The sequence below is a fragment of the Felis catus genome, chromosome C1, assembly GCF_018350175.1.
Source record: "Felis catus isolate Fca126 chromosome C1, F.catus_Fca126_mat1.0, whole genome shotgun sequence".
NCBI lineage: Eukaryota > Metazoa > Chordata > Mammalia > Carnivora > Felidae > Felis > Felis catus.
This window is the reverse complement of record NC_058375.1, coordinates 151,606,616-151,633,079: the sequence shown is the minus strand read 5'-3', so window position 1 is coordinate 151,633,079 and position 26,464 is coordinate 151,606,616. Positions and strand designations below refer to the sequence as shown.

Below are 26,464 nucleotides of genomic sequence, written 5' to 3'. Positions count from 1 at the left end.
GGGTAGATACACAAGTTTTCCTTAAAGACAGGCAGGTACAAACAGAAAAAGGGTAAAGGCACTGACTTTGAGGAGAAAAGGAGAAAACTCAATGGTATTAGCACCACATGGTCCAATCTCCTTGGTTAGGCATAGGGTAGATTGAGTCCTCAGAAAGAAGGAGGTATAAAATAGGAGAAGAGTTGAAGAAGTGGGGAGAACTTTTAGGGATCTCATTCAAGAGTCAACTGAGTAGGCTAAAAATGCTTAGAACCAAAATAGGACTCGGAGTGACAAATCATTCATTTATAATAGCCCAAACAAACAAAGCCAATCAAAATGGAGAAGAGACAAATAAATAATAAGCATATTGTTTAATAGAAATTCTTACTCCTTGGAGTTGATGTGATGTCTAAGAAGCATCTTAGTGAAAATCTGGTTTCCTTCCACGGCTCTTCTCCACCTCCTCTGCTATCCCTCAGAGAATCATTTGTTAACTCTACCTATTGACCTTAAGTGCTAACTACTACCTACCTACGACTACTACTGACTGCTGACTACTCTCTACTTAATTGTTAACTACAAACACTGATTATTTCTGCATCCATGATCTAACTCTACGCCATCAAATACTTTGTTGTACCCATTCTCTATGCTAACTGAAATGACTTCATCTATGCCAGACCTTTATATAAATCTCCTCCACTCACAGTCTATTTTGATACACCATAGTGAAAGGTAATGATGAGCTCTTTCAGTCCTGTGCAAGTCAGCCACTCATATAGAAACAGTCCTTGTGACATTAAACCCCATTGGAAATGTTAAGCAAAATATACAGAACAGCATGGCTTGTTGTTACCGTATTGTTTTCATGCCCCTTTAACTTTTTCTAAGGATCCTTTATGCAGCCAAGTTGATAAATAGGGTCAATGGAAAACCTTTGATTCTTTAGTCATAAACTTTAAAAACATGATTAAAAATACGGTGGCCTCATATTTACCCCTCTAGCAGGCAAGGATTCTAGGAATTCTTCAGAGAAGAAAATCACTTACATTTAAAGATACCAAGAGCACAACACAATTTTCATATTGGTGTATAGTTTGCATTGATGTTTTTTTTTGTTTGACCGGTAATATTCTTAACAAAAAAGCATAGTTTCAAAACCAGCAGTCAGCCTGCAAAAAGCATTGCAGATATTGCCGAATTTGAAAAAAAAAAAACACACATGTTGCTTCTCTACACAGACTAGCGAGTAAATTCACACATTTGAAAATGGGGCATGGAGACTGGCAAAAACCTGCATTTATTTTATTTTTTTTTATATTTATTTATTTATTTTTTATTCTCAAGTTAGTTAACATACAGTATAGTCTTGGCTTCAGCAGTAAGTAGAATATAGTGATTCATCGCTTACAACACCCAGGGCTCATCCCATCAGGACTGGTGAGACATCTTTTAGTTTTCTGTAAGGAAATACCTAGGTACTATTTAGGAGTTGTATTAAAATAGCTGTCTACAATGTACTTTAGAAGATGTTTTCATCTGCATGCTGATTAGTTAACAGAAACTGCCTGGCTCTACAGAAACTGTGTAGGCAGCAAAGTTTCTCGCTAGCAAGAAATCTCCTAGCACACGTGCTTGCCTAGTGTAGCCAGTACCTGAACCATATGTGCTTTAGAAAGGGCAAGGTGCATGTCTTTCCTATTTTTTACCAAGCTACTTACTCTAAAGTCTCAAAAATAGCACACAGAACAGTAAGTGCCATCTGGAGCCCCCTGACATGCACAATAGCAGACTTCAGACAGGCATCTGGTATTTTCGTGTCCCAAATGGTATGTGCTCCATCATGTTTCACAAATGATTATGGTCACTTCATCCTTGTCTCCAACCATTATCAAGAAGGACTTATTTACGGCTGGCACCATGCTGCTTCTGTGCAAAGGGAGCTCTTAACAGTGGGATTTTATCTTCGGTGGTTCCTGAACCACGGGAAATGACAACGTGGCCTGGGGCTTTACGCATGAAAAAATAGTCATTGCAAAAACACCACACTGAGGCAGTGAACGTATTGCAGTTCTTCCGTTCATTAGTAATGTTCTTCTCCCAACAATAGGATAGTGGAAATGTGTCCAATTTTTTTTAGCTCTTTGAAATAATGGTACTATTCAAACAGAACTCTAGAGTGCACCTCCTCCTGCTGGAGCATGTGATGGCGTTTCCAAACACTTTCTCTGGAGTCCTAGAAGCACAGGAGTAATTCAAACTCCATTCAGTTTGAGGTCACTTACTATTCAACACAGATTTAGCCTATAATTTAAAAAAATACAGAAAGGCATCACAATTTAGCTTTACAACATTCTGTAAATATGACTTTAAGTCCCTTTTAATTCAAATATCAGAGTAATTCAGCATTTATCAAACTTAATGAAATCAAGCCATTCACAATTTCTCACAAAATAAAGTCCAGTATTTTCTTTAGTGGGAGAATTATCTGAGACATTGCAGGAACCTGGAAATTTATATTGAAATGGATGTGTAAAAAAAGAAAAAGAAAGAAAGAAAGAAAGAAAGAAAGAAAGAAAGAAAGAAAGAAAGAAAGAAAGAAATGGATATATTAATAGTCCACCCACTATGTCAGAGTTTAGGTGGTTTTTTTTTTTATTTATTTTTTTAATATACATCCAAACAGATGCCAGAGTTTTTTTATATCAGTTTTTAGGGGTAAAAGCAAACAAGAGTAAGTTCATCCAGTTCAATTGTTCTTATAGTCTTTAGGCAGTAGTACTTAAGGAATTGACATATTTTTTAATTGTTTTCTTGGTTTAGACATTATGCTATCCGTGTGGATGAGTGTGAGTGGAAAAAATATATAATCCTTGCCTCTTTTATAGCAGATGTTCCTTAAAAACCTCTTTTTGTTTGCATCTTGGGGCTCCTATTGGTCAGGCGGGTCACCCCCAGAAGTCTACACTCAATTTAAGAACTGATAAGAATCATTCTTATTCAGGCTCCAGCACATTTTCATACTCTGGAGCTGTGCTAAATCATTTATATAAGTGCTGCAGTTCATTTTTTTCCCACTCCACTGGAATCTTCTTAGATCACAGTGCTTTACACCACCACAGAACTGAAACATATCAGTAGCTAGAAACATCTACCAGGGTGAGAAGATAAGTCAAAGGTTCATTCTGTGCAGGTATAATTCTTGTATTTGAATCATAGAGCTCCATTTCTACTAGCCCTCATCTTGGTTTTTTTGTTTGTTTTGTTTTGGTTTTTTTTTTTTTTTTTGGTTTGGTTTGGTTTATGAATTTATTTTGAGAGAGAGACAGTGCACACAAGCAGAGGAGGGACAGGGAGAGAGGAAAGAGATAGAATCCCAGGCAGGCTTTGCACCATGAGCGCAGAGCTGGTCGCAGGGCTCCATCTCGGGACCTGTGAGATTATGACCTGAGCCAAAACCAAGAGGGACGCTCACCCAACAGAGCCACACAGGCGCCCCACCCTCAGCTTGTTCTAACAGTGGAATCACTATGTGTGGATGCCAGGAAATTGGGGTGTTAGTCGTATTTTAAGATGGGCACTTTAGCCCAGAATCTGACTCTAATTTCGTCTGCTTTGTCAATGACCAGTGCTTCATATTGAACAATAGACACAAAACACTGAGGTCACAGCATTATAATAAAGCACGTATGGTTAATCAAGATATAAATTACCTATACGTAGCATTTTTGCATAGTTTTTTGGTTACCTTTTTCTTATTTTATAAGAAATCTCTGTGAATTATAGATAATAGTGTTTTGTCTGTCATCTATATCGCAATTTGTTTCTAATCTCTTTTCAATATATTGATTTTGTTAAAAATATCTTACAGATTAAAAATGTTTTTTTTAATTATTTTAAATATGGTCCAGTTAGTCAACTTATATAGTTCAGAGATCTTGTCCTGATTTTCAAAGGTCCTATGAAACATATGGATTATACAAGTAGTGTCCCAGATTTGCTTGTAAATTTTGTTGTGTGATTAGAAAGAAAATTCTGTATTCTGTTTGAAATGTAGTTTTGTAGATTATTTTCTTTATCTGAATAGAAGGTAGAATGTAAATAAGTCATTATTTTTCTATTGATTCAAAATACCATCTTATTTAAACATTAAATTGTCAGATATAATTGGTATACGTATCTTTACTTTCAAATTGGCTCTATTTGTTCATTCCTATGGCAATATAATAATTTGTACTTAGTGACTTTATACTATGCTTTAATATCTGACAAAGTAGGTCAACCCTAACTAATCTTGTTTTTCTTATTTTCCCTGGCTACTTAAGAGTTCTTATTCTTCCAGATAAGATATATGACTGTTTTCATTCAATTACAACAAAGTCCACATTGACATTTGAGATAATCCAAGATGAGATTGTCAGATCTGGCTAATGAGAGTCGGAAATTGTAACCAATATCAAGATTTACCAACAATGTCAAGAATGTATATAATTTGGGGCTCCTGGGTGGTTCAGTCAGTTGAGCGTCCATCTCTTGATTTCAGTTCAGATCATGATCTCACAGTTTGTGAGATTGAGCCCCACATCATGCTCTGTGCTGACAGTGCAGAGACTCTCTCTCTCAAAATACATAAATAAACATTAAAAAAAAAAAAAAAAAGAATGTATGAGGGCGCCTGGGTGGCTCAGTCAGTTAAGCGTCTGACTTCGGCTCAGGTCATGATCTCATGGTTCGTGGTTTCGAGCCCTGGGTCGGGCTCTGTGCTGACAGCTCAGAGCCTGGAGCCAGCTTGGGATTCTGTGTCTCCCTCTCTTTCTGCCTGTCCCCCACGCCCACTCTGTCTCTCTTTCTCGCTCAAAAATAAACATTAAAAAAATTTTTTTTAAAGAAGTTCTTATCTTTGCTATTAAATTTATTCTTCAACTTTGTACAGCATAGTCAGTTAAACAAATGACATATATTACACATTTCCATTTTTACCTATGTATAGATAATAAGGAGTCAAACTATCTTCTTTACAGCAACCTAGTACATTCCCTACATTGTTTTGATAGGACTTTTTCTTAGTTTAATGTAATTTGGTTTGGTTTCGGGTTTTGGAGGATTTTCCTTGAGCATTTATGTTGGATATTCTAGGTGTGCAGTCATATCAGCATCAAAAAGAAAGAAATTCATTCTCTCTTTTTAAATACTATGTATTATGATTTTTAGTTCACTAGATCTTCTGAAACAATTTTGAATAGGGATAGCTGACTTCAATAAAAATAACTTCACCATTAAGACTAATACTTTTAAAACATCTTTGCATTCCTGAAATACACGCTACTTGGTCACTGAGTTTTTTATTCTTTTTTGATTCTGTTGGTTAGTAAATTACTTAGAATTTTGCCTCTATTTTGATATGGCATACACTTATATACTCTTTCAATGTTAGAAAGAAATTATCTGTAAAACCATGTGGTCCTGGAAGTTTTCATATAGGTCTTTAATCACCATTTCAACTCTACTAGGTATTTATTTACTCTTTTTCTTCCATGGCCAATATGGTAATGTTTGTTTTGTGAAGCCTTCGTCCATTTCATCTAGGCTTTCAGAGTTGTAAAATGGCATGTAGGGTTCACTTCTAACCCAGTCTTTTCTGTATTAGCAGGTACATCTGCCTTCTCATTCCTAAACTTGTATGTTTTGTTCTCTCTACTTTCCTTTAGCAGGCTTTCAAAAGATTTATGAATTTCATTGGATGTTGTTCAAGGAACTAGCCTTTGCATTAATTTATACTTGCCACTATTCTTTTTATTTCCAGAGTTTGCCCTCATTAATTCCCCATTTTTTATTCCTTTGGATTGGTCTATTATTTTCAAGATTGTGTTAAGGTCTTTTATTGTTGGAGTCTTTCTTCTGTAATACCGAAGGCATTAAGACTGTACATTTTCCTTTCAATGCAAGCTTTTCTGTGGTTGCATTGGTTTTGGTATGACTTGTTCTCCTTTTATTGCTTTCTGCATTACTTCTTTGATCCAAAGGTTATCATAAAGTATGGTTCTTAATATCCATGTATTTCTGATTTTCTGGTCATGTTTTAATAATTTTTAAAACGTTTTGGATTATAGTCAGAGTTAATGGACTATATAACATTTCTACTTTTATAAATGTTTAAGCACGTACACTTAATGTAAAAACAATCTGTAGTTGCAATTTTTAAGATGACTCATCTTTATTAAGTCTTTCCAAAGCATTTAGCTTTTTATTTTCATGGGGATGAAGGAAACTGCTCTTTTGTTTTACACATATTTTATTATTTTATGTGCAACATGATTAAGTTACATGATTCCACTAACAAGTACAGCTGGCATAAATAGATTTCAGAACACGCACAGCTGGTCTAAAATTCAGTTGGCAGTCGTAGAAATGTGTAGGAACAATATCTGAAACATTTATTAGAGTGCCGGGGTAGCAAGAATCAATACATTTCACAGAAGAGGAATCAGATAGGTGGAGGAAGAGAACTTCTGCTATTTTGAAAGCTTCTCCTATTTTGTGAAAAGTTTGGTAGTTGCTGATATAGTCATCACTTTTTCTAGGAAACAATTGGAATTGTTGTCTGACCCTAACCATTCGAAGGAACAAATACCCTAACTGGTACAGAGTGAAAATGACATTTATGCTACATTTCTATTCTTTGTTAATTATTGATAAAAACCAATAAATGAAATGAATGGGGAACGTTTTGTCACCACGTTAGACGCAACTTTAGAAATCCAGTGTAATGGACAGCTGTGGTAAGTCAAATAGTTGAAGGAACCCTAGACTAAGTCTGAAGTCTTCGTTCCTCCACAAATAAAATCCCTAATGCATTTATATTTAAGCTTTCACATATAAAAAATGAGGTAATCACCACTCTCTATGCTTTACATAAAGTTGAATCAAAACATTTGATTCTAAAATATTATCACATGAGAAAGGTTTCTGAAAACAAAACTAGGTTTAAGTTCAAAACAGCATATCAAGTACAGGGTGGTACTTAAATCACTCTTTTCATTACCTGGCAGACTGCACTCCCTTTTCCTTTCTTTGTGAGCAAGCTCAGGTCATTTACAATTCATCCATTTTGGAAGAAGTGTTTTCAAAGCATCCAATAGACCCCACTGTAATTTATTCTGTTAATGCCTGCCCTTGCTCCCTCTCTCAAGGAGTTCGGTTCAGGGGAAGGTCCTGCAATTGTTTCTCAGTATCTAGGTTCCTCCTGTTACCTTAAGAAAACCTAGTGGGTTCCGTGGGTTTCCCTTGAGATTTTACTGCATACATCTTAATGCACCTTTTAAAAAATAAAATAAAATAAAAATAATCAGTCTTCTGCTGAGTCAGCAGAACTCCAGAATCTGGGTAACAAGGACATGGATGTAAAAGCAATAAATCCTTTCTGCCTACTCATCATTACCCACACTCCAACTCATCCTTGGCCCTGACTTAATCGGAGTCAGTTTAAAGTTGTCCTTCTGGAAGCAAAGACGCATCTCACATATCATGCTGTTAACCGAGAGAGGCAAGGAGAAGAAGCAGGAGGGAAAACTGTTTCATTTTTCAAGGAATCATTACTTGTATCAAAAGTGGTTCAGGATTTATGACACTGGTTTCCCTGTCTGCGTGTGGCACGTTTCTGTTCTGTTCATGATTTTGTTTCTAAATGATGTAACCATGTGACATGACAAATGTGGAAAAGTTACATTTTTAAAATTAGTTAATTTTCTCAAGGTTTATAAAGCCCCCTATCATGGATTGCAGGATACTTTGCTTTGCCAACAATCTGGCCAGATATGGTATCCTTATACAATAAAATAACTCCTTATTCTCATTAGTCACATGAAGGTAAAATAAGAAAGCAGATAGCAAAGCAGTTTGAGCTTCAGACCACAGCTGCATACACTTGAATGTTTATAACTCCTAAAACAATCCACTTTTCATGATCAGTGGGTAAACATGAAGTATTAAACATGTAACCTCCAAGGAAAGATGAAAACTATATGTTTCCTATTCCTTAATGATAAACCATAACCGTAGCAATAACATGATCTGGGATGACCTCAAAATTAGGGAATGCATGAGTTTCTAGAAACAACAAAAGCAAGGTTCAGTATCTTGTAAGTGGTAAGGATTTATCAAATGCTGAATGCCCACATGGCAAACAGTGATTCTATCAGAATCAGAAAATGCTATAAAGTCTTAAGGGCAGAGATTTAAGATTTAATATATTGCCTGCATCATCTATTTGATAATCACACTTGAGGATTAGTGTTTCAAGGGGAGTGCTAATTTGTGTTTTGATTAATCCTAATTTGTCAAGATCTAAGTGTATTTAATGAACCAGAGAAGCCCCTCAGAAAATTTCCTAATGTGAGTTATCATAGTTACCAAACTTGTTCATAAGATTAATTTGCTGTTCAGGGGAATCATTTGACACAGACTGTCTTCTTCAACGGTGCTCTTTTCAGCCTGCCTTTAGGAATGTTCCTCTCTGCAGCTATGCTAAGTGAAACAAATAAAAATGCATTCATTACAACATAAACCAACTTTCCAATATTATCTGGATAGAGGATATCTATAAGAAAATACATTGTGATTCTTTCCAGAGCCCATAGAGGGTTTAAAACACTATAGATGGTGTCTGGAGAACATCTTCATAAAAAAAACTCCATTGTTGATTTCTTCTAACAGAATTTAGAAAGTGTATCCACCATAAAAGAGTATTTGGCAGTCCAGCCTAATAAACAGCAAACATTGAATCATGTATCTTAAATTTGAGGAAGGAATAATAGAGTATATTGTGAATATTTGACTTAATTTGAAAATCCTTACCTATCAGCATCCAGGTAAAAGTTGATTGAGGAACTAACTACATTTCTCTCTTGCAACCTCTACCTTCCTTTAATCACATAGGGGTGAGGCCAGGACCGTGGAGACTCATAGAATAAAGGGAAGCCTTAAACTTCTGGATGGGGAAGAGAATGTGGCTTTAAGACTATACGTCACCTGCCCTACCCACCAGACATATAGTTACTGTTAAAAGACAAAGTTGTATTGAAGTATGATTACAAGAGAACTTTTTCCAGAGCAAAATCCAATGGACAGCAGTCCCTCACCCTGAAGGATGATATAATAGTTTCATATAAAAGACAATAATAATCATCTTAATTAATATTCATTAATATCTGTTTTCTTAGACTCCACTGATGGAAGCCCTGGACACATTTTTCTGATTATAATCTGTCATAGACTTGAGCCAAACTTGTTTTTCACTGAAACCCCAATACATAAATTAGGTACTATAATTGTTTTTATTGACCTAAGTATAAAAGTTTAATTTAAGATCTGCTTACTAAAAAGAAAATGAGACTAATGTCATTTTGATGGGCACATTCATATCAAATCAGAAATTGCAGGTTTATATTAACCTCAGCCACCATTCCTTTCTAAATTTTGTATTCATTGCTCAGTGTGGAAGAAATTTGACTTCACACACTGCATAATTGCAAATATTAACAGTATTGTAGTATTTATTCCATTAGGTGTGTGTCAGCAAATTCACATTTGAGAGAAGTTTAGTGTAAAGTTAAATAGTCTGAATTAATATTTAATCATGTTTGATAGGTGCCTACAATGGAATAGTTATTTCCATTTTTGCTCTTTGTGTGATTCTTCAGAGTTTTAGTTTGATTTGATCATGCTATTGTATTTTGTAATTGTTGGGTTATCCTTGTTTGAATGCCCTTAAACTTTGGGTCCTCTGATACTAAACTATGGGTTGATTGCTTTTAACAATCACAGAAAGCATTTCAAACTCAAAAGAATGAATGTCTCATTTGTCTTACATAATTTGAGGATCCCAAAGAGTTTTATTCACATAAAGTGAAGTAAAGGGGAGATAACCTTACATTTGTAAAATATTCAAGTGACCTTATACCATAAAAAAGACATGAGATTTTTATTAGCCTTGAAAAAATTTTCTGGAGCATCAGAAAGTTTAAAAAATCCCTCATAACTGCAAATATTAGAAAAGTTAAATGAGAGCTTTTCATTCACCTAATTAACTAACTGTATTTTGAGGGTTCATTTGAACAACCATTGGTATTATAAATGTCTATTATAAATGTCCAAATGTGTGCTATAAATGTCCATGCAGAGCAAACAATGGGAAATTCTGAATATATATATATATATATATATATATATATATATATATATATTTTAATCTGGGCACTTAAATCTGGGCTTTAGGTAAATTTTCAGGGATATTTTCAGAACATGTTTTTTGTTATTGTTGTTTTGTTTGTTTTGTGTGTGTGTGTGTGTTTTCATAGTTATGCTTCTATACCCAGTAGAGTGCCTGGTACAGGGTAGATACTTACTACATATTTGCTAAAAGAGTGAGAGCTACTTTTCCAAGCTGCAGGCCATGAACTTGATTCTCTGTGATGTTCCTTGGTCTTTGAAATCTAATTAACTCAATAAATAATGACTCAAGATACACAGTGAAAGGTGCTGTGTACCCTCAGAGCTTCAGAACTTGACAGAGAAGGTTATATTGCATGGAGTAGAAATAATTTTAACAGGGGCGCCTGGGTGGCGCAGTCGGTTGAGCGTCCTACTTCAGCCAGGTCGCGATCTCGCGGTCCGTGAGTTCGAGCCCCGCGTCAGGCTCTGGGCTGCTGGCTCAGAGCCTGGAGCCTGTTTCCGATTCTGTGTCTCCCTCTCTCTCTGCCCCTCCCCCGTTCATGCTCTGTCTCTCTCTGTCCCAAAAATAAATAAACGTTGAAAAAAAAAATTAAAAAAAAAAAAAGAAAGAATTTTAACAATCACAAAGCCAGCTTGTGTCTTAGTTTGTACCTGTGTGTTTGACATAGCTACCCTTTACTACCAGATCTTCTAGGCCTGGTAAAAATGCCAATATTTGAGTGTTAAATGAGGAAGTTCTGTGTCAGGGAATTTAGCAGAGGAACTAAAACTGACAAATAAAAGTACAATGAATCAGTAGGAAGTAAGGAAGGGAACACTGCTGGGACCAATGGAAATGGGTGTCTCCAATGACTACTATTTAAACCTACCCCATTCTCCTCACTCTTTCCAGTGTTCTTCTACCTCTATTTCTCTAGTGTTTCTGTCTTTTAACTCTGCTTTTATAAAGTCTCTTTACTTAGGCATGCCCCAGATTCATACATAAGCTGCTGACTTATGTATGACATTTAAATCTCTGGGCTAGTAAGACATTCAATTACTAAATATTAACTTCTATGGAATTTTACTTGAGTGATCTACACAGCTGACTTAAGAAAATCAAGAAAGTCAGTGAAGGACTAACCCCACAGGACAATTCCTTAATCTGGACAAGTCCTTCATACTAACAGGTGTGTATCTTCTCTGTGGACAAGCAAAGACTTCTCCATGAAACTCTATGGTACCTCCAACTTGAGACCAGTCTTTCCAGTGGGTGTCACATCTGACAGGATAAATGCTAGGAAAATGACACTTAACAAGGACACTTGAGAAGAGAGTAGAATGAAGTTGAAAGACTTTCCCAAGAGCCTTTCATGGTCTTCTGAGTGTCTCTAAGAATATTGGAATTCCAATAATATATTTATATTAATTTAGTAAATGCCTACTCTCAAAAAGAATTTAAGAACACTCACAGTGAAAACCTAAGTGCAAATAAGCCAAAACATTTAACACACGTCAGAAACAGGAAACAGAAGTTAGAAAGAGGAGAGGAAAAAAAGAAATCTTAAACTCTGTTGAGACAATGGAACACAAAAGTTAGTGGTGAATTTTCTATTCACCAGAGACCAAGGAGAATACACTGGATGTTGCATATCTCAATTTCTGGCTAAAGATAATTTACCAGCTCTTCAGGAACAACAAATATGTATGACAAAAAAGAGTCGGAAATAAACTGTCTATGGCACATCTACAATGGATAGGATGATTTACATACATTATCACATTTAATCGTGAGCACAACCCTGTGAGGTAGATATTACTAATTATTTTTACAATTGAAGAAACTGAATCTCAAGAAATTGAATTGAATCAACCAAAGTCCCAACTAGTAAGTGATGGAACTAGAACTTCAGCGCATGCCTGTCTGATTCCATAGCGCATCTAATGTGCTCAGAGAAATGAGTAGTCCCTATGTCTATCTTATCTGTACCTTCCAATTCAAAGCATGCATACACACCTGTGTACACGTGTGCACGCACACACACATGCACAGTTTTTCCTTTTATAAGCAAGCTATACTCAGAAAGTGTAATGGAGGAACTTCAGGAAAATGCCAGAAATAGCAGCTATAAGCTCAATAATCTCATTCCAACTATTATAGTAGAAGTGCTAGTTCCCCATTTATGTGAAATATAAAATGTCTTTTTGTGCCTTATTATAAATAAGCGAAATCTTAGGAGAAAAATAAATATGTCTAACTTGTTATTTGGTGTGAGGCCCTTTACATTTTTACCTGGTTGGGGACATCTGAGAATCATGCCAAGACCACAACAATGGGCTTCAGGGAGGAAAAGTGTGCAGGAAGACCAGTGAACTGGGGTTTTTCCTACTGTAACACCTCCAAATAAAGTGGTCCCATTTCAGAAAACCATATACAAACATCACTCAATTCTAGTCTAGCATAACTTGCCAAAGAATCCCAGGTAGGAGGGATCAGTGACGTACCAGAGGGTTGGCTCCAGGAGAGGAGCTGGGTTGTGTAGGATCTGACAGAGCGCAGAAAGATCCACTAGCCCCCCAAAGCAAAAATGGGCAAAGACTAGGCAAGTTATCATTTTGGAGAAGTCTTCCGTCCATGCAGGAAATCTGGCAGAAGTCCAGTCATGTAGACAAAGTCTAAAAGGGAGAGTTAAAGACAGAGGTTCAGATGAGTGCCCAGGAACTCAGAGGAAGGCTCATTTCTTTCAGGTCTGAGCCAGGTAATACAGAAACTTCGGGACAAATCTCTGAATTCCTACAGATATTTGGAGCTGGGTAAGCGGTATCTAGCAATTGGCACACTATGAATTGGTAACTTACGGCAATTTTCAAAATTGTAAAAGCTCTTATTCTCTGGTAAAGAAACACAGAGAGATCAAGTGACTTGCACAAGTGTCATCCTGTGGCAAATTCATGACCAGAACTCATGTTCTGTGAGTTTTCTTCTAAAACACCCTTGACGCATTTCTATGGGTGACGTTACCATGAAGGAAACAAGATTGCAGATAGTGGCTGCCATGTTTTAGGTCTCTAATTGATCCGTTTGTTTGATACCACAACTGGTCTGACCAATTGCATCACACAGTGGTCCTACAGATGCAGTAGACCTGTGGCTGCTTTAACATATAAAATAGAAATAAGTGTAAGGTAACTCAAATATGATCTAAGTTGAAGTTCTCCTATGGACCATATACATTTCAATTATCTGTACAAATGATTCATGATTATTTTTAGCTTTATTGGACAGAAATAGCAAGGTTGACCCAAAGGTTAGGAAATCCTAAAATTGCGTTATTAGGTACTATGTGCTGCCTCCTCCCTCTACTCCAAAGCATATTTAAATGGATTTATTTTTAATGACAGAGGAAAGTCAACATGAGAATTAAAATCTAGATACGACACCCAAGATAACTAAGACACACAAAGAGAAGTAAGAGTTGAGTGTCTTTGGCCCATATCCTGGGGATTTTTATAAAATAATATACAATTTTATTCCGTTTAAACTGAGTAGCACTTGTCACAAGTTATTATTTAATTTCTTCTACAAGTTTTAAATCAGTTACTGAATAAGTTGTCAAAACAGTAGTGCTGTTAGAAGCTTTATGTTTGCATTGTAAACTCTGGCACGATTTCCATTTCTGAAAACAGAACTATACTTTTAAAGTATGTTTGCTGTTATCCTTCCCATTCTCTATTTTCAGTGCTAATCAAAATATTTAGTATTAATAGTGTGCATATGAAACATAAATATTCCACGTACTGTTAGCTAAGAGCACTCTCTTGTATATGACATTTACAAATGCCATGGCTATTTCAGGATCATTATTTTTACTAATTATAATTAAAATGTATACCAGAGATAGCAATCCAAATTGACTTGAGATTCCTTCAAAAGGTTGTCTTCCTAGCTGTACCGCCTCTCATTAGTTATGTCTTATTAATTGTCACATTGCATTATATATGTGCACAGTATGATGCTACCTCACATAATTCAGGGAATGAGAAGCAGTGTGAAACATCGGCATCACATTTTAATGAGACAGCATTTGTGTTGAGTCTGAATGCCTGCAGTTAATTCAGAGAACAAGTATTTGAGTTAAAATTCTGACATGTTTAGCAAACCAAGTATTCATTAAGGTTGGAGAGGTAGAAGCATTGTAAGAACTCGTGTGACAATGACTACACCTGCAGTTCTGGGAGCAAGAAATATACTTTATTTCAGGTGGATGTACCCTGTGCACTGGTAGTATGAAACTCTTTATGTTTTTTCTTCAGGTCCTAAAGGGTTTCCCAGAATGTTTACAAGCTGATATTTGTCTACACCTCAACCAGACTTTGCTGCAAAACTGCAAAGCCTTTCGGGGGGCAAGTAAAGGTTGCCTTAGAGCTTTGGCAATGAAGTTCAAGACCACCCATGCACCTCCAGGAGACACCCTGGTTCACTGTGGGGATGTTCTCACTGCACTTTATTTCTTATCTAGAGGCTCCATCGAAATCCTCAAAGATGACATTGTGGTAGCTATTCTGGGTGAGTGTTTTAGAACTGGATGGTGACAGATTCAGTTGTTAGCTAGTGCAATGTGTATTTTAAAATGATAGAAAAAAAAGGATTGATCTGTTTCTTTATGAGTACTATTTAAGACTGATAGTAATTTTAAAGCTTTATTTAAAATTCAATTCAAATCAAATTGACCTTGCAGAAAATACGTTTTCTTGACTATCTCGCTTTTCCTCCAATGACTTCCATGACTCTCTTTAGTTCTTGGAAGCTACTTAAACATCAGAACCCAAATGTATGAAAAGAGTCAGCATTTCGCTTTTCATGTTGGAGGGCCTTGGATTCATTTCGGATCCCTTAACACCTTAAATAAAATGTGTCCATTGTGGGTTACTTGCTAGCATGTGCCAATGCCTTGTCATGAACTGTGTCTGTGTATTGATAGGTTTCATCTGTATGCTCTGCACTTTTACTTGCTGTGTCCCACCAAATGGAATTACATAGTCCTTACTTGTGAACTATGACCTATGAACTATGAGCTATGAACTTAGCATTCAGGGATAAAGGTGTTGAGGAAATTAAAATTACTAGCTAATTAAACTGGTTTGGGTGCAAAAGAATGTCCGTCTGTCCAATCTGTGTCTTCGAAAGCAAATTTAGTCAGTGTGAACTTGTAGGATTTCTTTGGACTGTTAGAAGAGTGGGGAAGAGGAAGGAAGCAGAGAGAAAGGAGATCAGTGTTTCGTCCCTAACACCTAGCCAGCAGCCTTAAGACCCAGTCTCCCTGAGGGAACATCCACTCCCAATGTTTGTGAACATTTGCACTTTTTTGTTTTCCTGTGGATTAAATCCAGGTCCATTTAGATAATGAACATGTAATTCAATGACTTCCTTTCACTAGATTCTTGATGTCAACATCCAAAAGGACAGGATGTTGTCTGTTTTCTCTGCTGCCTAGTAGGACCAGAGTATGGCCTAGCACAGGACAAAGAAATTTGAGTGATTCCTATATATTTTGATCATTTTATTTTAATGACGGTTTTTTAAAATCCCATATTGACAAGATGCATAAGGCAAAGAGTAAAAACATAAATCAGGTAGTGGCTACATAGTAAGTTGGATTTTCACCACATTCGGCCTTGACAGTTTGCTCTGTATGTTGCCAGGGAAGAAGCATGCTTCAGTGCTTTCCTGATCTTAGAATGAGCCTGCCCCACCTTCTACAGGGAGGTAACAAGACTTCTTGCTTTATAAAACAGTAATTTTAGAGTGTAGTTAAGCAGTACACGCTGACTGGCTTAGTTTTTGCTCATTTTTACAGTCGTGTAAACTAATTAAGATGCAAAGCCCATGCTGAATTTAGTTGAGAGCTTTTCTTTGACAATATCTATACTGAAGTATTAAAACTATAAAGAATTTCAAGAGATTCTTTTCTTCTGTCCCCATTTCCATGCAAATCTGCACCTAAAATCCTCACAAATTATGATTCTTCGTTCCATTTTGAAGCTAAGTATTTATTTAAAACAAAGTTAATATATTCTCTCCCATATCAGCTTCTGTCATAGAGATGTGCTCTCTGATTTCTACCCATTAAATTCACATTTAAAATAAGAACATTATAGCATTTTTTGACTGGTTAGAATTTTATCATTTAAAAGTCTTTGATAGTTTCTATAGTTGGGTATATATAAGCTTGTCTGTCAAAAAATAACTTAACAGATCCAAAAAGTTTTTTCTAAATCTGAAAAGAAGCTTCAAGATATATATAAGAAAGTACCATTTTACACTGATGATCTTTAAAAGATCTATGATAGATAATTTATTGGTAGATATTAAGCATTTATTTCACAGCTATAATTTTTAAGTGTCTTGACATTCAGAGACAGAAAAACCTAAATGGCCATGACATTCAGGTAAAATATTGGGAGGAGATAAACATATCAAGTGTGAAAAAGTTTTGACTGGAGTCAGAATGCATGGGATTTAAACATGGCTACTCTCTCCCTCCCTTCACCCAACTAAGTAGGTGACCTTGGTCTAATCAGTTTACGTCTTCAATCTTCTTTTCATAGTCATGGTATTTAAATAATAGAGAGTAACTTCCTTATGAAGTTATTTTAGGGATTGAATGAGATAATTCACCTACGCATTTGACACAGTGCCTGGCACCTACTTAATTCTTAATAAGCATTTGTTGTTGCTGTCATCATCCTCAGTATTAAACAAAGCCTGGAAAAGTAGGTGGCATGTGGCCAGGGAGAGGGGATGAAGAGAACCCATCAGAAGCCAGACACTGAGATAATCCCAGGTTTGGCAAGAAAGCAAGGAGGACACACTTTTAGAGTAAAGGCCATTTGGTAAAAAGCAAGACTGTAAATAAAGCTAGATATATTCAATAATTGGACAGAGTCATTACGGGCAAATCTGAAAGTGGTTAGTAAAGGAAACAAGGTATGTCCAAATTATACCCCTAGTCCTCTAAGTGTTGAAAGTGTGCCACTATACCCCCATGTCTGCCATCACCCCTGGAGACCATCCTGAGATAGAAAGTTTGTGAATCTGACTCACTGCTGCCTTTCTCATATTCCTGGATTGACAAAATTGGGCCACACCTACTGGATGGCAAGACCCTTTTCTAGCCATGTAAGGCATAGCAGACTAAAAACATATTTGCTACATTTCTAGGCATGTAGCCAAAAAATCAAAACATGGAAATAATAGTCATTATATCAGGACCAGTATGTTAACAGGTAAAATACCACTCAGCAAACAAACATGACTGAGGCAATCAGTAGGAGGTACTGGAATTTTGAGGCTCTAGTGTCTGTTGGCCAAGGGATCTTCCATTTGAATTCCTTGGCCCATGGATTGGTCACTGGTCCCCTTGTATTTTTAGAAAGAAAGCATTAAGTTCACATTCCTTTTACCTCCTTTATTTATTTATTTATTTATTTATTTATTTTTAGGGAAAAACGACATATTTGGAGAAATGGTTCATCTTTATGCCAAACCTGGAAAGTCTAATGCAGATGTAAGAGCTCTCACGTACTGTGACTTGCATAAGATCCAGAGAGAAGACTTGTTAGAGGTTTTGGATATGTATCCCGAGTTTTCCGACCACTTTCTCACAAACTTAGAGTTGACTTTTAACCTAAGGCATGAGAGTGCAAAGGTATATGTTAATGGTTTACTTATTTTTGGATTTATGACATTTTATTTTATTCTTGGATTGCCAAAATTCTTCTGCAATATCAAGCAAAATATAGCAAAACTTTACCAACTCTGAATATTTGGATACCAACTCTTATTTTGGAATTTCTAAATTATAGGGAAGGAATTCTGTCTAATTACTTTCAAATATATTGAATAACTTCAAGGAGGTCAATTAAATTTGACCTTTCAGAAACACTTAGGTGACATACTTGATTTAAAATAGCCTTGGTTTATATTGAGTGTGCCAATTATTTGTAAGATATGAATGATCTTAGGCTATTTAAGTCCCCTAGAAGAGCTTATTTTACACAAGAGTTAGAATATTCTCCAAGCTATTATTTATACCACACATGGGTTAGCAATGTCTTTTCAATAAAAATGAAACATTTAAACTCACTCAAGTTTTAGGTCCATATTTCACACAATTTCCAAATCACAGAAATATAAATGAATCAGGCTTAAACCTGAGTCAAAATTAGTGCTATAGAATGAATAGCATATGGTCTAGTAGAAATAATATTTTAAATGATTCTACACATAATTTAACCTTGAGTGAATTTTAGGAGTGTAGCCTTTGTCTCTTTCACTCTCTACTACTATTAAAAATGTGTCTTTATGACATCACTATGCTAAGAATACAGAATTGCAGTCTACAATTTATTACTAGTTTATTCCTCCTTCTTTCCTCCCCAAAACCCCATCACCTCAGCTCTGATTCTAAATAGCTTTTTGCCAGAAATCAAATGTTAGGGCTTTTAAAACTTCTGTTTTTTTTTTTGTTTGTTTGTTTTTTGGGTTTTTTTGTTTGTTTTTTGGGTTTTTTTCTTGTTTATTTTTTTTTGTTAATGCTAACTAATATACTCTCTGGAAGGAAAAAATCCTCAAGTCAATAGTTAGGTAAAAGGTAGTAGATTTAATTCTCCCCAGAATTAGTCATTCCCAGGTACTGTGAGAGACTTAAAGAGGATAAACTTGTAAGGTCACCAGGGTACCATTTCATGATCTGAAGCACCAGCTCAGATAATAGCTTCTTTTCAAAACACTGAAGTTGAAAAATATCTAGGTGATAAGAGATTCAAGTTATCAAGAGCATATATTTTTTATAATGGTTTGAATTCAGTACTTTATTAAAATCTGTTTAATGTCACCAACCTCATTCTGATTTTGCCTTGATGAACAGCAAGATAACTTCTTTTATTTATTTATTTATTTATTTATTTATTTATTTATGTATTTGAGAGAGACAGAGAGAGAACACAAGTAGGAGAGAGGGGCAGAGGGAGGGAGAGAGAATCTTAAGCAGACTCCACACTCAGTGTGAAGCCCAACATGGAGCTTGATCTCATGAGATCATGACCTGAGTCAAAATCAAGAGTTGGACGCTTAAGGGACTGAGCCACCCAGACTCCCCAGATAACTTCTTCACATAAAAAGTTTAGGCAGCAACCAGGGGAGCCTGGATGGCTCAGTCGGTTGAGCATTCGACTTTTGATCTCTGCTCAGGTCATGATCTTTCGGTTCATGAGTTTGAGCCCCATGTTGGGCTCTGTGCTGACAGTGTGTAGCCTGCTTGGGCTTCTCTCTGTCTCTGTCTCTCTCTCTCTCTGCTCCTTGCACATGTGTACTTTCTTTCTCTCTCTCAAAATAAACATTAAAAAAAAAAGTTTAAGCAGCAAGCAAATAAAGAAAATAGGAACTTCCATTTGTTTTATTTATTTGGGAGCTTCCATTCTTATTACAGAAATGATCATAATTTCCAGAAGGGGAGGAAGGAGAAATAATAAATAGCTCAAAATAAGAAAATGCTTACAGCATAGTGTTCATTGAACTTAACTTTGTATTTATTGTTGTGAAATTTAACTTTGTAATCATTACCATGTATTTTAACATCATAGCTAATTATAATTAGCTTACACTTTTTTCCCTGCTGTAATACAGATTCTGAATTTTTTTTAAACATTTATTTATTTTTGAGAGAGAGAGTGTGTGCACAAGCAAGGGAGGGGCAGGGAGAGAGGGGGACAGAGGATCTGAAACAGGCTCTGTGCTGACAGCAGAGAGCCCGATGCAGGACTCAGACTCATGAACCGTGAGATCATGACCTGAGCCAAAGTCAGATGCTTAACCGACTGAGCCACCCAGGAGCCCCCTGCAATTTTTTTAATTATTATTTTTATTTTAACTTTACCAAGTTACATAAAATACATTCTACATGAAGAAATATGTTGTCTCTAAATGTTGACATTATTCCTAAACATTTCTGATAAATAACTTATACAACTATGATTTCCCCATCAGATGGTGAAACTACCTGAATTATTCTATTAGTCCATTTTATAATTTAGAGGCAACCAGGAAACAAAGTATTGTAGCTATTTGCCTGCAATCTAATAGTTAAGTCTCAAAGTAGTTGAAATGATATGAAACAGTAGAGAAGTTACTGATAATATGTTCAAATTGAATAATCTTCCATTTTATCTTCATGTCCATTAACAAAGGCTGATCTCTTACTACGATCACAGTCTGTGAATGATTCTGAAGGAGACAACTGTAAGCTACGAAGAAGGAAATTTTCATTTGATAGTGAAGGAGACAAAGGTAATGCATTTTATTTCTAAAATTTAAACGTAGAGCATGTGGTGATTAGCTCCTCTTACTAAATGCCCATTTACTACTGATTTCATGGGTAAGTTTCATTTGGATTTTAGAAAGGCAAATCCTTTGCTGTTCTCAGTAGCTAATAATGTGTTTTCTGATTGATAGTTATCAATGATGGCATTCAGCAAAGCCATCTGATATCTACAGGGACACCACAGATAGAGATATAGAGTAGGTTGGTTAAAAAAGAAAAAGAGAGAAAAAAAAAGGAGACCAATTAATAGCAGATGAATAACTACACTCAAAGTCTTGAACAGAGTGTTCTGGAAGAAGGACCCTTGTGACAGCCAGAGTGCTAAACCCTCTCACAGGCGTGTGTGACATGGATGAAGGTGGTATTTGTTAGGTCTCTTCATCCTTACACCCTCTGAAGTGCTTGCCACTCCTACTCGTCTCTGGGTTTTTCTGCCCTTCTAACAATTCTTTATGTTTCACTCATGTATTCAAAAAATATTTAACATTTCACATTTTTAAAGAACTACTCAATTTCTGAGAAACTAATTGTGTAAAACAGCCCTTACCCTTCCTAGGAAGAGAGATGGCACATACCTTTTATAATTCTGAATAAAAACAGCAGGTGCTGTAACAGAATAACCTCGATGGAAACCCAGATGAAGGTATATTTAATTGTGCGTGGGCAGATGAGTGAAGGCTTTTCTGGAGAAGCATCTACACTTTTCCCATGCTGATCCAATAAGTGTTCTATTCTTCACCTTATTTGGCTCTCATTAAAACAAGTCCCCTCTTTTTCTTGAATAATATTCTCTTGGCATCTGTGTTACTGCGCTCTTCCTATTTTCCTTCTATGCTCAGTAATTCCCTGAGGAGAATTACAGGATCATTATCTTCTAAACCAGTTATTAGTTATTAGATTTTCTCAAGGTATGGCCCTAGCTCTTCTTCTCTTCTCATTCTAGACGAACTCTTTCCTGGGTGATCTCATTTATATTGAGTTTATTTATATTCTCACATAAGAGATGTGAATATTCACATTGTAATCCCAGACCATCTGAGCTTCAATCTCATATATCCAACTGCCTATTAAACCATCGAATTGTGGGACACCTGGGTGGCTCAGTCTGTTAAGTATCTGACTTCGACTCAGGTCATGATCTCATAATTGGTGGGTTCGAGCCCTGTGTCAGGCTCTGTGCTGACAGCTCAGAATCCAGAGCCTGCTTTGGATTCTGTGTCTCTCTCACTCTCCCCCTGCCCTTCCCTTGCTTGCACTCTGTCTCTCAAAAATAAATAAACATTAAAAAAAAGATTAAAAAAAAAAACAAACCACTGACTTGAAATCTCAAAGGCAGCCCAAACTGAACATTCCCTAAATTGAACTCATCATGGCCCTCTGGAAACCTCTCTCCATCATTTACCAGATCTCTAAATGGAACCACAACCCAATCAATTGCACTAATCCAATTATCTATCTAGGAGGTGACTTTCTCTCAACCTCTCCATCAATTCTTGTTATTATTTCTCCACTACACGTTTATTTATTTTCTTTTTTTTTAAATTTTTTTAATGTTTATTTATTTTTGAGAGAGAGAGGCAGAGTGCGAGCAGGGGAGGGACAGAGAAGGAGAGGGAGACACAGAACCCGAAGCAGGCTCCAGGCTCTGCGTTGTCAGCACAGAGCCCAACGCGGGGCTCCAACCCACGAACTGCGAGGTCACGACCTGAGCCGAAGTCGGACGCCCAACGACTGAGCCACCCAGGTGCCCCACATGTTCGTTTAGTTTTCAAATGAGGTCCCTTTAGTTTACTTCTCTCCACCTTCTTAGCCACAACTCTGGGCCAAGCTACCATAATCTGTCACATGGAATACCGAAACAGCATCCCAACTCACCTCCCCAGATCTAACTTGCCCCTCTCTTATCTATTTTCTGGACCACTGGTGATTTTTTTTCTAAATGCAGTTATGTTTATGTCATGCCCATATTTAAAGCCCTCTAAGGACTTCCCCTTCCCTCAACAACCCTAATCTGGCTTTCTCCCAGCAGCTCATCTACTTTGCAGCATTAATTCCAGTTGTACTTCTATGTCCATTGGCATCATTATTTAATTGATGTTATCTGTCCCTAGATTATAAACTCTATAAAGGTGGGAAATATTTAGTCACCTATAAGTTGTGTCACCTATAAGTCACCTAAAGACTATTCAGTGTTTGTCTCACAGCAGGTATTCAGCAAATATTTGTTGAAAGTGCGAGTTAATAATGAAATAGAATTTGAGCATCTTCCTTTTGATTCTCTTCTTTTGCCTTCATCCAAGTTCTTTCCTCGGCCCTTTTCTCTCTGAATTCTTTCCCTCGGGAAGCTTGTCTACTAGCTTCAACACTCACTACACTTCGAGTAAACTTCACTTCCCTCTCTTCCATGTAAATCATGTGTCTTTTTGCTTCTGCCATTCCCTTAATCAGAAGTTACCTCCCTATCCTCAAGCATAGGCACATGCAACCACACCACTGTTTTCATCCACCGTCCAAAATTACCTTTTTTTTTTTTTTAGTCATGGTTAATCTCCAATGATATATTCAACGTTAACTCTCTCTCTCTCTCTCTCTCTCTTTTTTTAGAGAGATGTAATTGGTTTTATAAGCAATTCGTGAATTGGGCAGCATCTATCTAAGAAGTAGAGAGATGTTCCCCACCATGAACTCTTTCTTGATTTGCCCAAATATATAGATTTTATTCCTTTTATGAATTCCTGTGTCAGTTTCCTTTGGTGATATTGTCAAAATATGCCCTGCACAGTGGTTAATGCTTATTGTCTTTTTTCTCTACAAAAATGTAGATTCCTTTAACAAAGAATGGTTGATACATATTTGCTTAATTGGGCTAATTATTGAGTCCTCTAGCTGATCGCAGAACAATAAGCCACTCGGATAGGTGCTAATTTATTTCTGCAGTGTCTTTCATTATTCTCTTGGTAACTTTTTCTAAAATCAGCACGATTACTGTCAAGCTGTTTTTCTGTAGGCTTAACCAAAATCCCTTATCCTGGTGTTAATCTCTTATTTTTATCTCTCTGGAGATGAAGAAAACTTGAAAATGTGTCTATATAATAATGTTCCCCATACAGTTGAAGATTTATTAAATCTCCTTTCAATCTTGTTTAGTTTCCTCAGTCTCAAGCTAAATAATCTGTTTTTATCTCCTGATAAGGCCCTCAGAGCGTGTATATTGTATATTGTGCTCATGCAACTAGACATTTCTATTAATTCTGGAAACTTTTCCTTTAATCACAGTCTTAATCTATGAGACTTAGTTTATATCAAGTGTAGATAGTAAGGGATATGCCTTCCTGCCTGCCTGCCTCTCTTTGAAATTTCCTGGTGTGTCAGTGAGTAAGCATGATTTGGGCAATGAGAAAACACAAATTAACTCTGGTTATACACAGCTTGAGAACCGATTCTAGACTTTAGCACTAGTCTTTAGGACTCCATAGCACTACAGCAAGTATAAAATTTGCTGAAAGCAATTTAGTCCTCATGGACTCAATTTAATGTTCCACAAATGAGTGGCCACTCATTTGATACATATCTTGGTGTAGAATTAATGTGTAAGAGAAAAACACATACACTAGTATGAAGAACAGGGAACTTTTAGAAAATTAAGTACATCAACTAAAAGCTGCCCATGAAATGCATCGATTGTTTACTGCTTGTGTGAAACATAGACATCCAAGAGCGCCGATGATTCTGAATCACTCAGCAGAGGCACCAAGAACCAGACAGAAGAACACAAAGCTGAGCACTGGGGATAGAGAGAGAGGCTAAGTCCTACAGTGCCATCCACTATCTACTTAAGGCACCAGAACTCTTCAGACTTCAATCCTTACCGCCCCCTACCCCTTACAATCATGCCAACTACATGTTGTTAAGGAGCTTACATTCAAAAAGATATATTTAAGAGATGCCTGAGTGACTCCGTCAGTTAAGCATCCTACTTTGGCTCAGGTCATGATCTCGCAGTTCACAAGTTCAAGCCCTGCACCGTCGGGCTCTGTGCTGACAGCTCAGAGCCTGGAGCCTGCTTCAGATTCTGTGTCTCCATCTTTCTTTGCCCCTTCCCTGCATGTGCTCTCTCTCTCTCAAAAATAAGTAAACATTAAAAATAGGAAAGAAAGAAGAAAGAAAGAAAGAAAGAAAGAAAGAAAGAAAGAAAGAAAGAAAGAAAGAAAGAAAATATTTAAAAAGAAAAGGTATATAGAATCTCTGGCAAGTTGACTTGAACAAAATAGACGCTAGACATTTTGGACTTACCTCTTAGAATTAATGTGTTAATAAACGTGCTTGTCCTCATGAGCTTCACATTTCTTCTGATGAAATAAACCTACTTCTCAACAAGAGAGAGTTGTTAGTTTAGGCGTGAGTTTCAGAATATCTTGTGTGTGTTTTTTTTTTTTTTGTAATCTTCAAGTAGTTCTCTTTCTTTCATGAAATTCTGGATTGGAGGTGCCCCGGAACCCCCCAACTTAATTAAGGTCATTGTAGGAAGAGGTCCTACAGTTCCTGAGATGGAAATAAAGTCATTGTTACAGAAAGTGAAGAAGAAAAATGATGCTTTAGTGACCTATTTAGTGGCCTTTATTAAGGACTTGTTAAGATGGTTGGACAGAACAGAAGTAAATGAGGTATAGTCATTTGGAACGTGCTAAAAAATTGTCTGGATTAAAGTAGTTTCCAGAGTTAAGTTGTGCTTACTTCAGAGTATGACGCTATGATTCATTGGGTGATGGGAATAATAATTAAGATTTTATGTTGTGTTTATTTTATAAAATACATAGTCTATAAGTACAATAGCATGTATAATAGCACATGAGATATGCACATACACACTCACACCCATGTATGTTTTAACCGATAAGGTTTTTGTGACTAAATATTTGGAATATTCTGCACAACTCTTCCTATGCACAGAATATGCAGTATCAAAGTGGTATAGTAGTATGAAAGTTATTGAAGTAAGTAGTAAATATATGCAGTTGAACTTATTTTTGTAGAATAAAGGTGATTTAATTCTATTAAATTAAGCCTTAAATATGTTGGTGGTATACTTTGGCATCTTTTTGGAATATCTCCTCCAATACGAACAGTAGTTAGCTTTTGTTATGCATTTTAGTGATATATAAATGTGATTTGCTTATTTTCATTTTTAAGATAGCTTAAATGTTTTTTATCTTGCATTTGTATAGAAAAATGACGCTAGTCCCCTTTCAACATTCCTTGAAGCTAGAGAGGAACTAAGGTATTTGAAATAAAATGAAAAAATTTATCTCAGACCTCAATTTTTCATGGAATAACTTTTTAAAATGCATCTAGCTGGAAAATGCTCAGCTTATTCCAAAACTGTTACCAATAGAAAATACAAAACTCGAATGCTGACAGGGCACATTAAATGCCTCCCTTTGACCAAAATTTGCACCTATTTATCGGGTCTGATGAATAAAAATGGTCATTAATCTGAGATAAAGGTTCCATAAAAGATGGAGTGAGCATAAGCATTTGCTTCCAGATCAACAAGCAAAACTTTTTCTTTGTAAAATGGTGGGAACAGGAGCAAACATACAATCTCACTTCTAGCAAAGGGGAAAATGTAAAACTCCCTCAGCTTACTTCAGAGTACTATTTCTACATAGAATAAGAATAGCATTAAGAAAAAACTAGTATTAAGAAAAAACAGTATCTAATACTATTTAATATCTATCAAAGAATTCAGTTTAATTAGAAAAAAAAAAACAGAAATGGAACAGTCCATCAAAATCTAGAGGTACCCAGAGGCTAATTATAATACATTTAGCCTAATTTCATGTATTCCTTCAACCCACCTCCAGCTTAACCCTGAGCAGTTTCCATTTTTA

The 26,464-nt window shown here is 36.2% G+C and overlaps 1 protein-coding gene and 1 long non-coding RNA gene across 7 annotated transcripts in view; one reads left to right on the top strand and one right to left on the bottom strand.

Moving 5' to 3' along the window:
* The window catches only part of KCNH7 (potassium voltage-gated channel subfamily H member 7), a 646,875-nt gene that overhangs the window by 591,900 nt on the left and 28,511 nt on the right, over positions 1–26,464 (top strand). For 5 of the 6 annotated variants that reach the window (XM_045033871.1, XM_023259396.2, XM_023259395.2 and 2 more), the window contains 3 exons: positions 14,506–14,758; positions 17,695–17,900; positions 20,440–20,539. In XM_045033871.1, the coding sequence (XP_044889806.1) occupies positions 14,506–14,758; positions 17,695–17,900; positions 20,440–20,539 (559 nt within the window). The remainder of the gene's footprint in view (positions 1–14,505; positions 14,759–17,694; positions 17,901–20,439; positions 20,540–26,464) is intronic. The other variant, XM_023259393.2, reaches the window with a different exon arrangement.
* LOC123379163 lies at positions 1,184–21,673 on the bottom strand. The gene is made up of 4 exons (XR_006583260.1): positions 21,149–21,673; positions 17,778–17,879; positions 12,697–12,867; positions 1,184–2,286 (listed from the first exon to the last, which is right to left on the bottom strand). It is a non-coding gene; the product is annotated as an uncharacterized LOC123379163 (long non-coding RNA).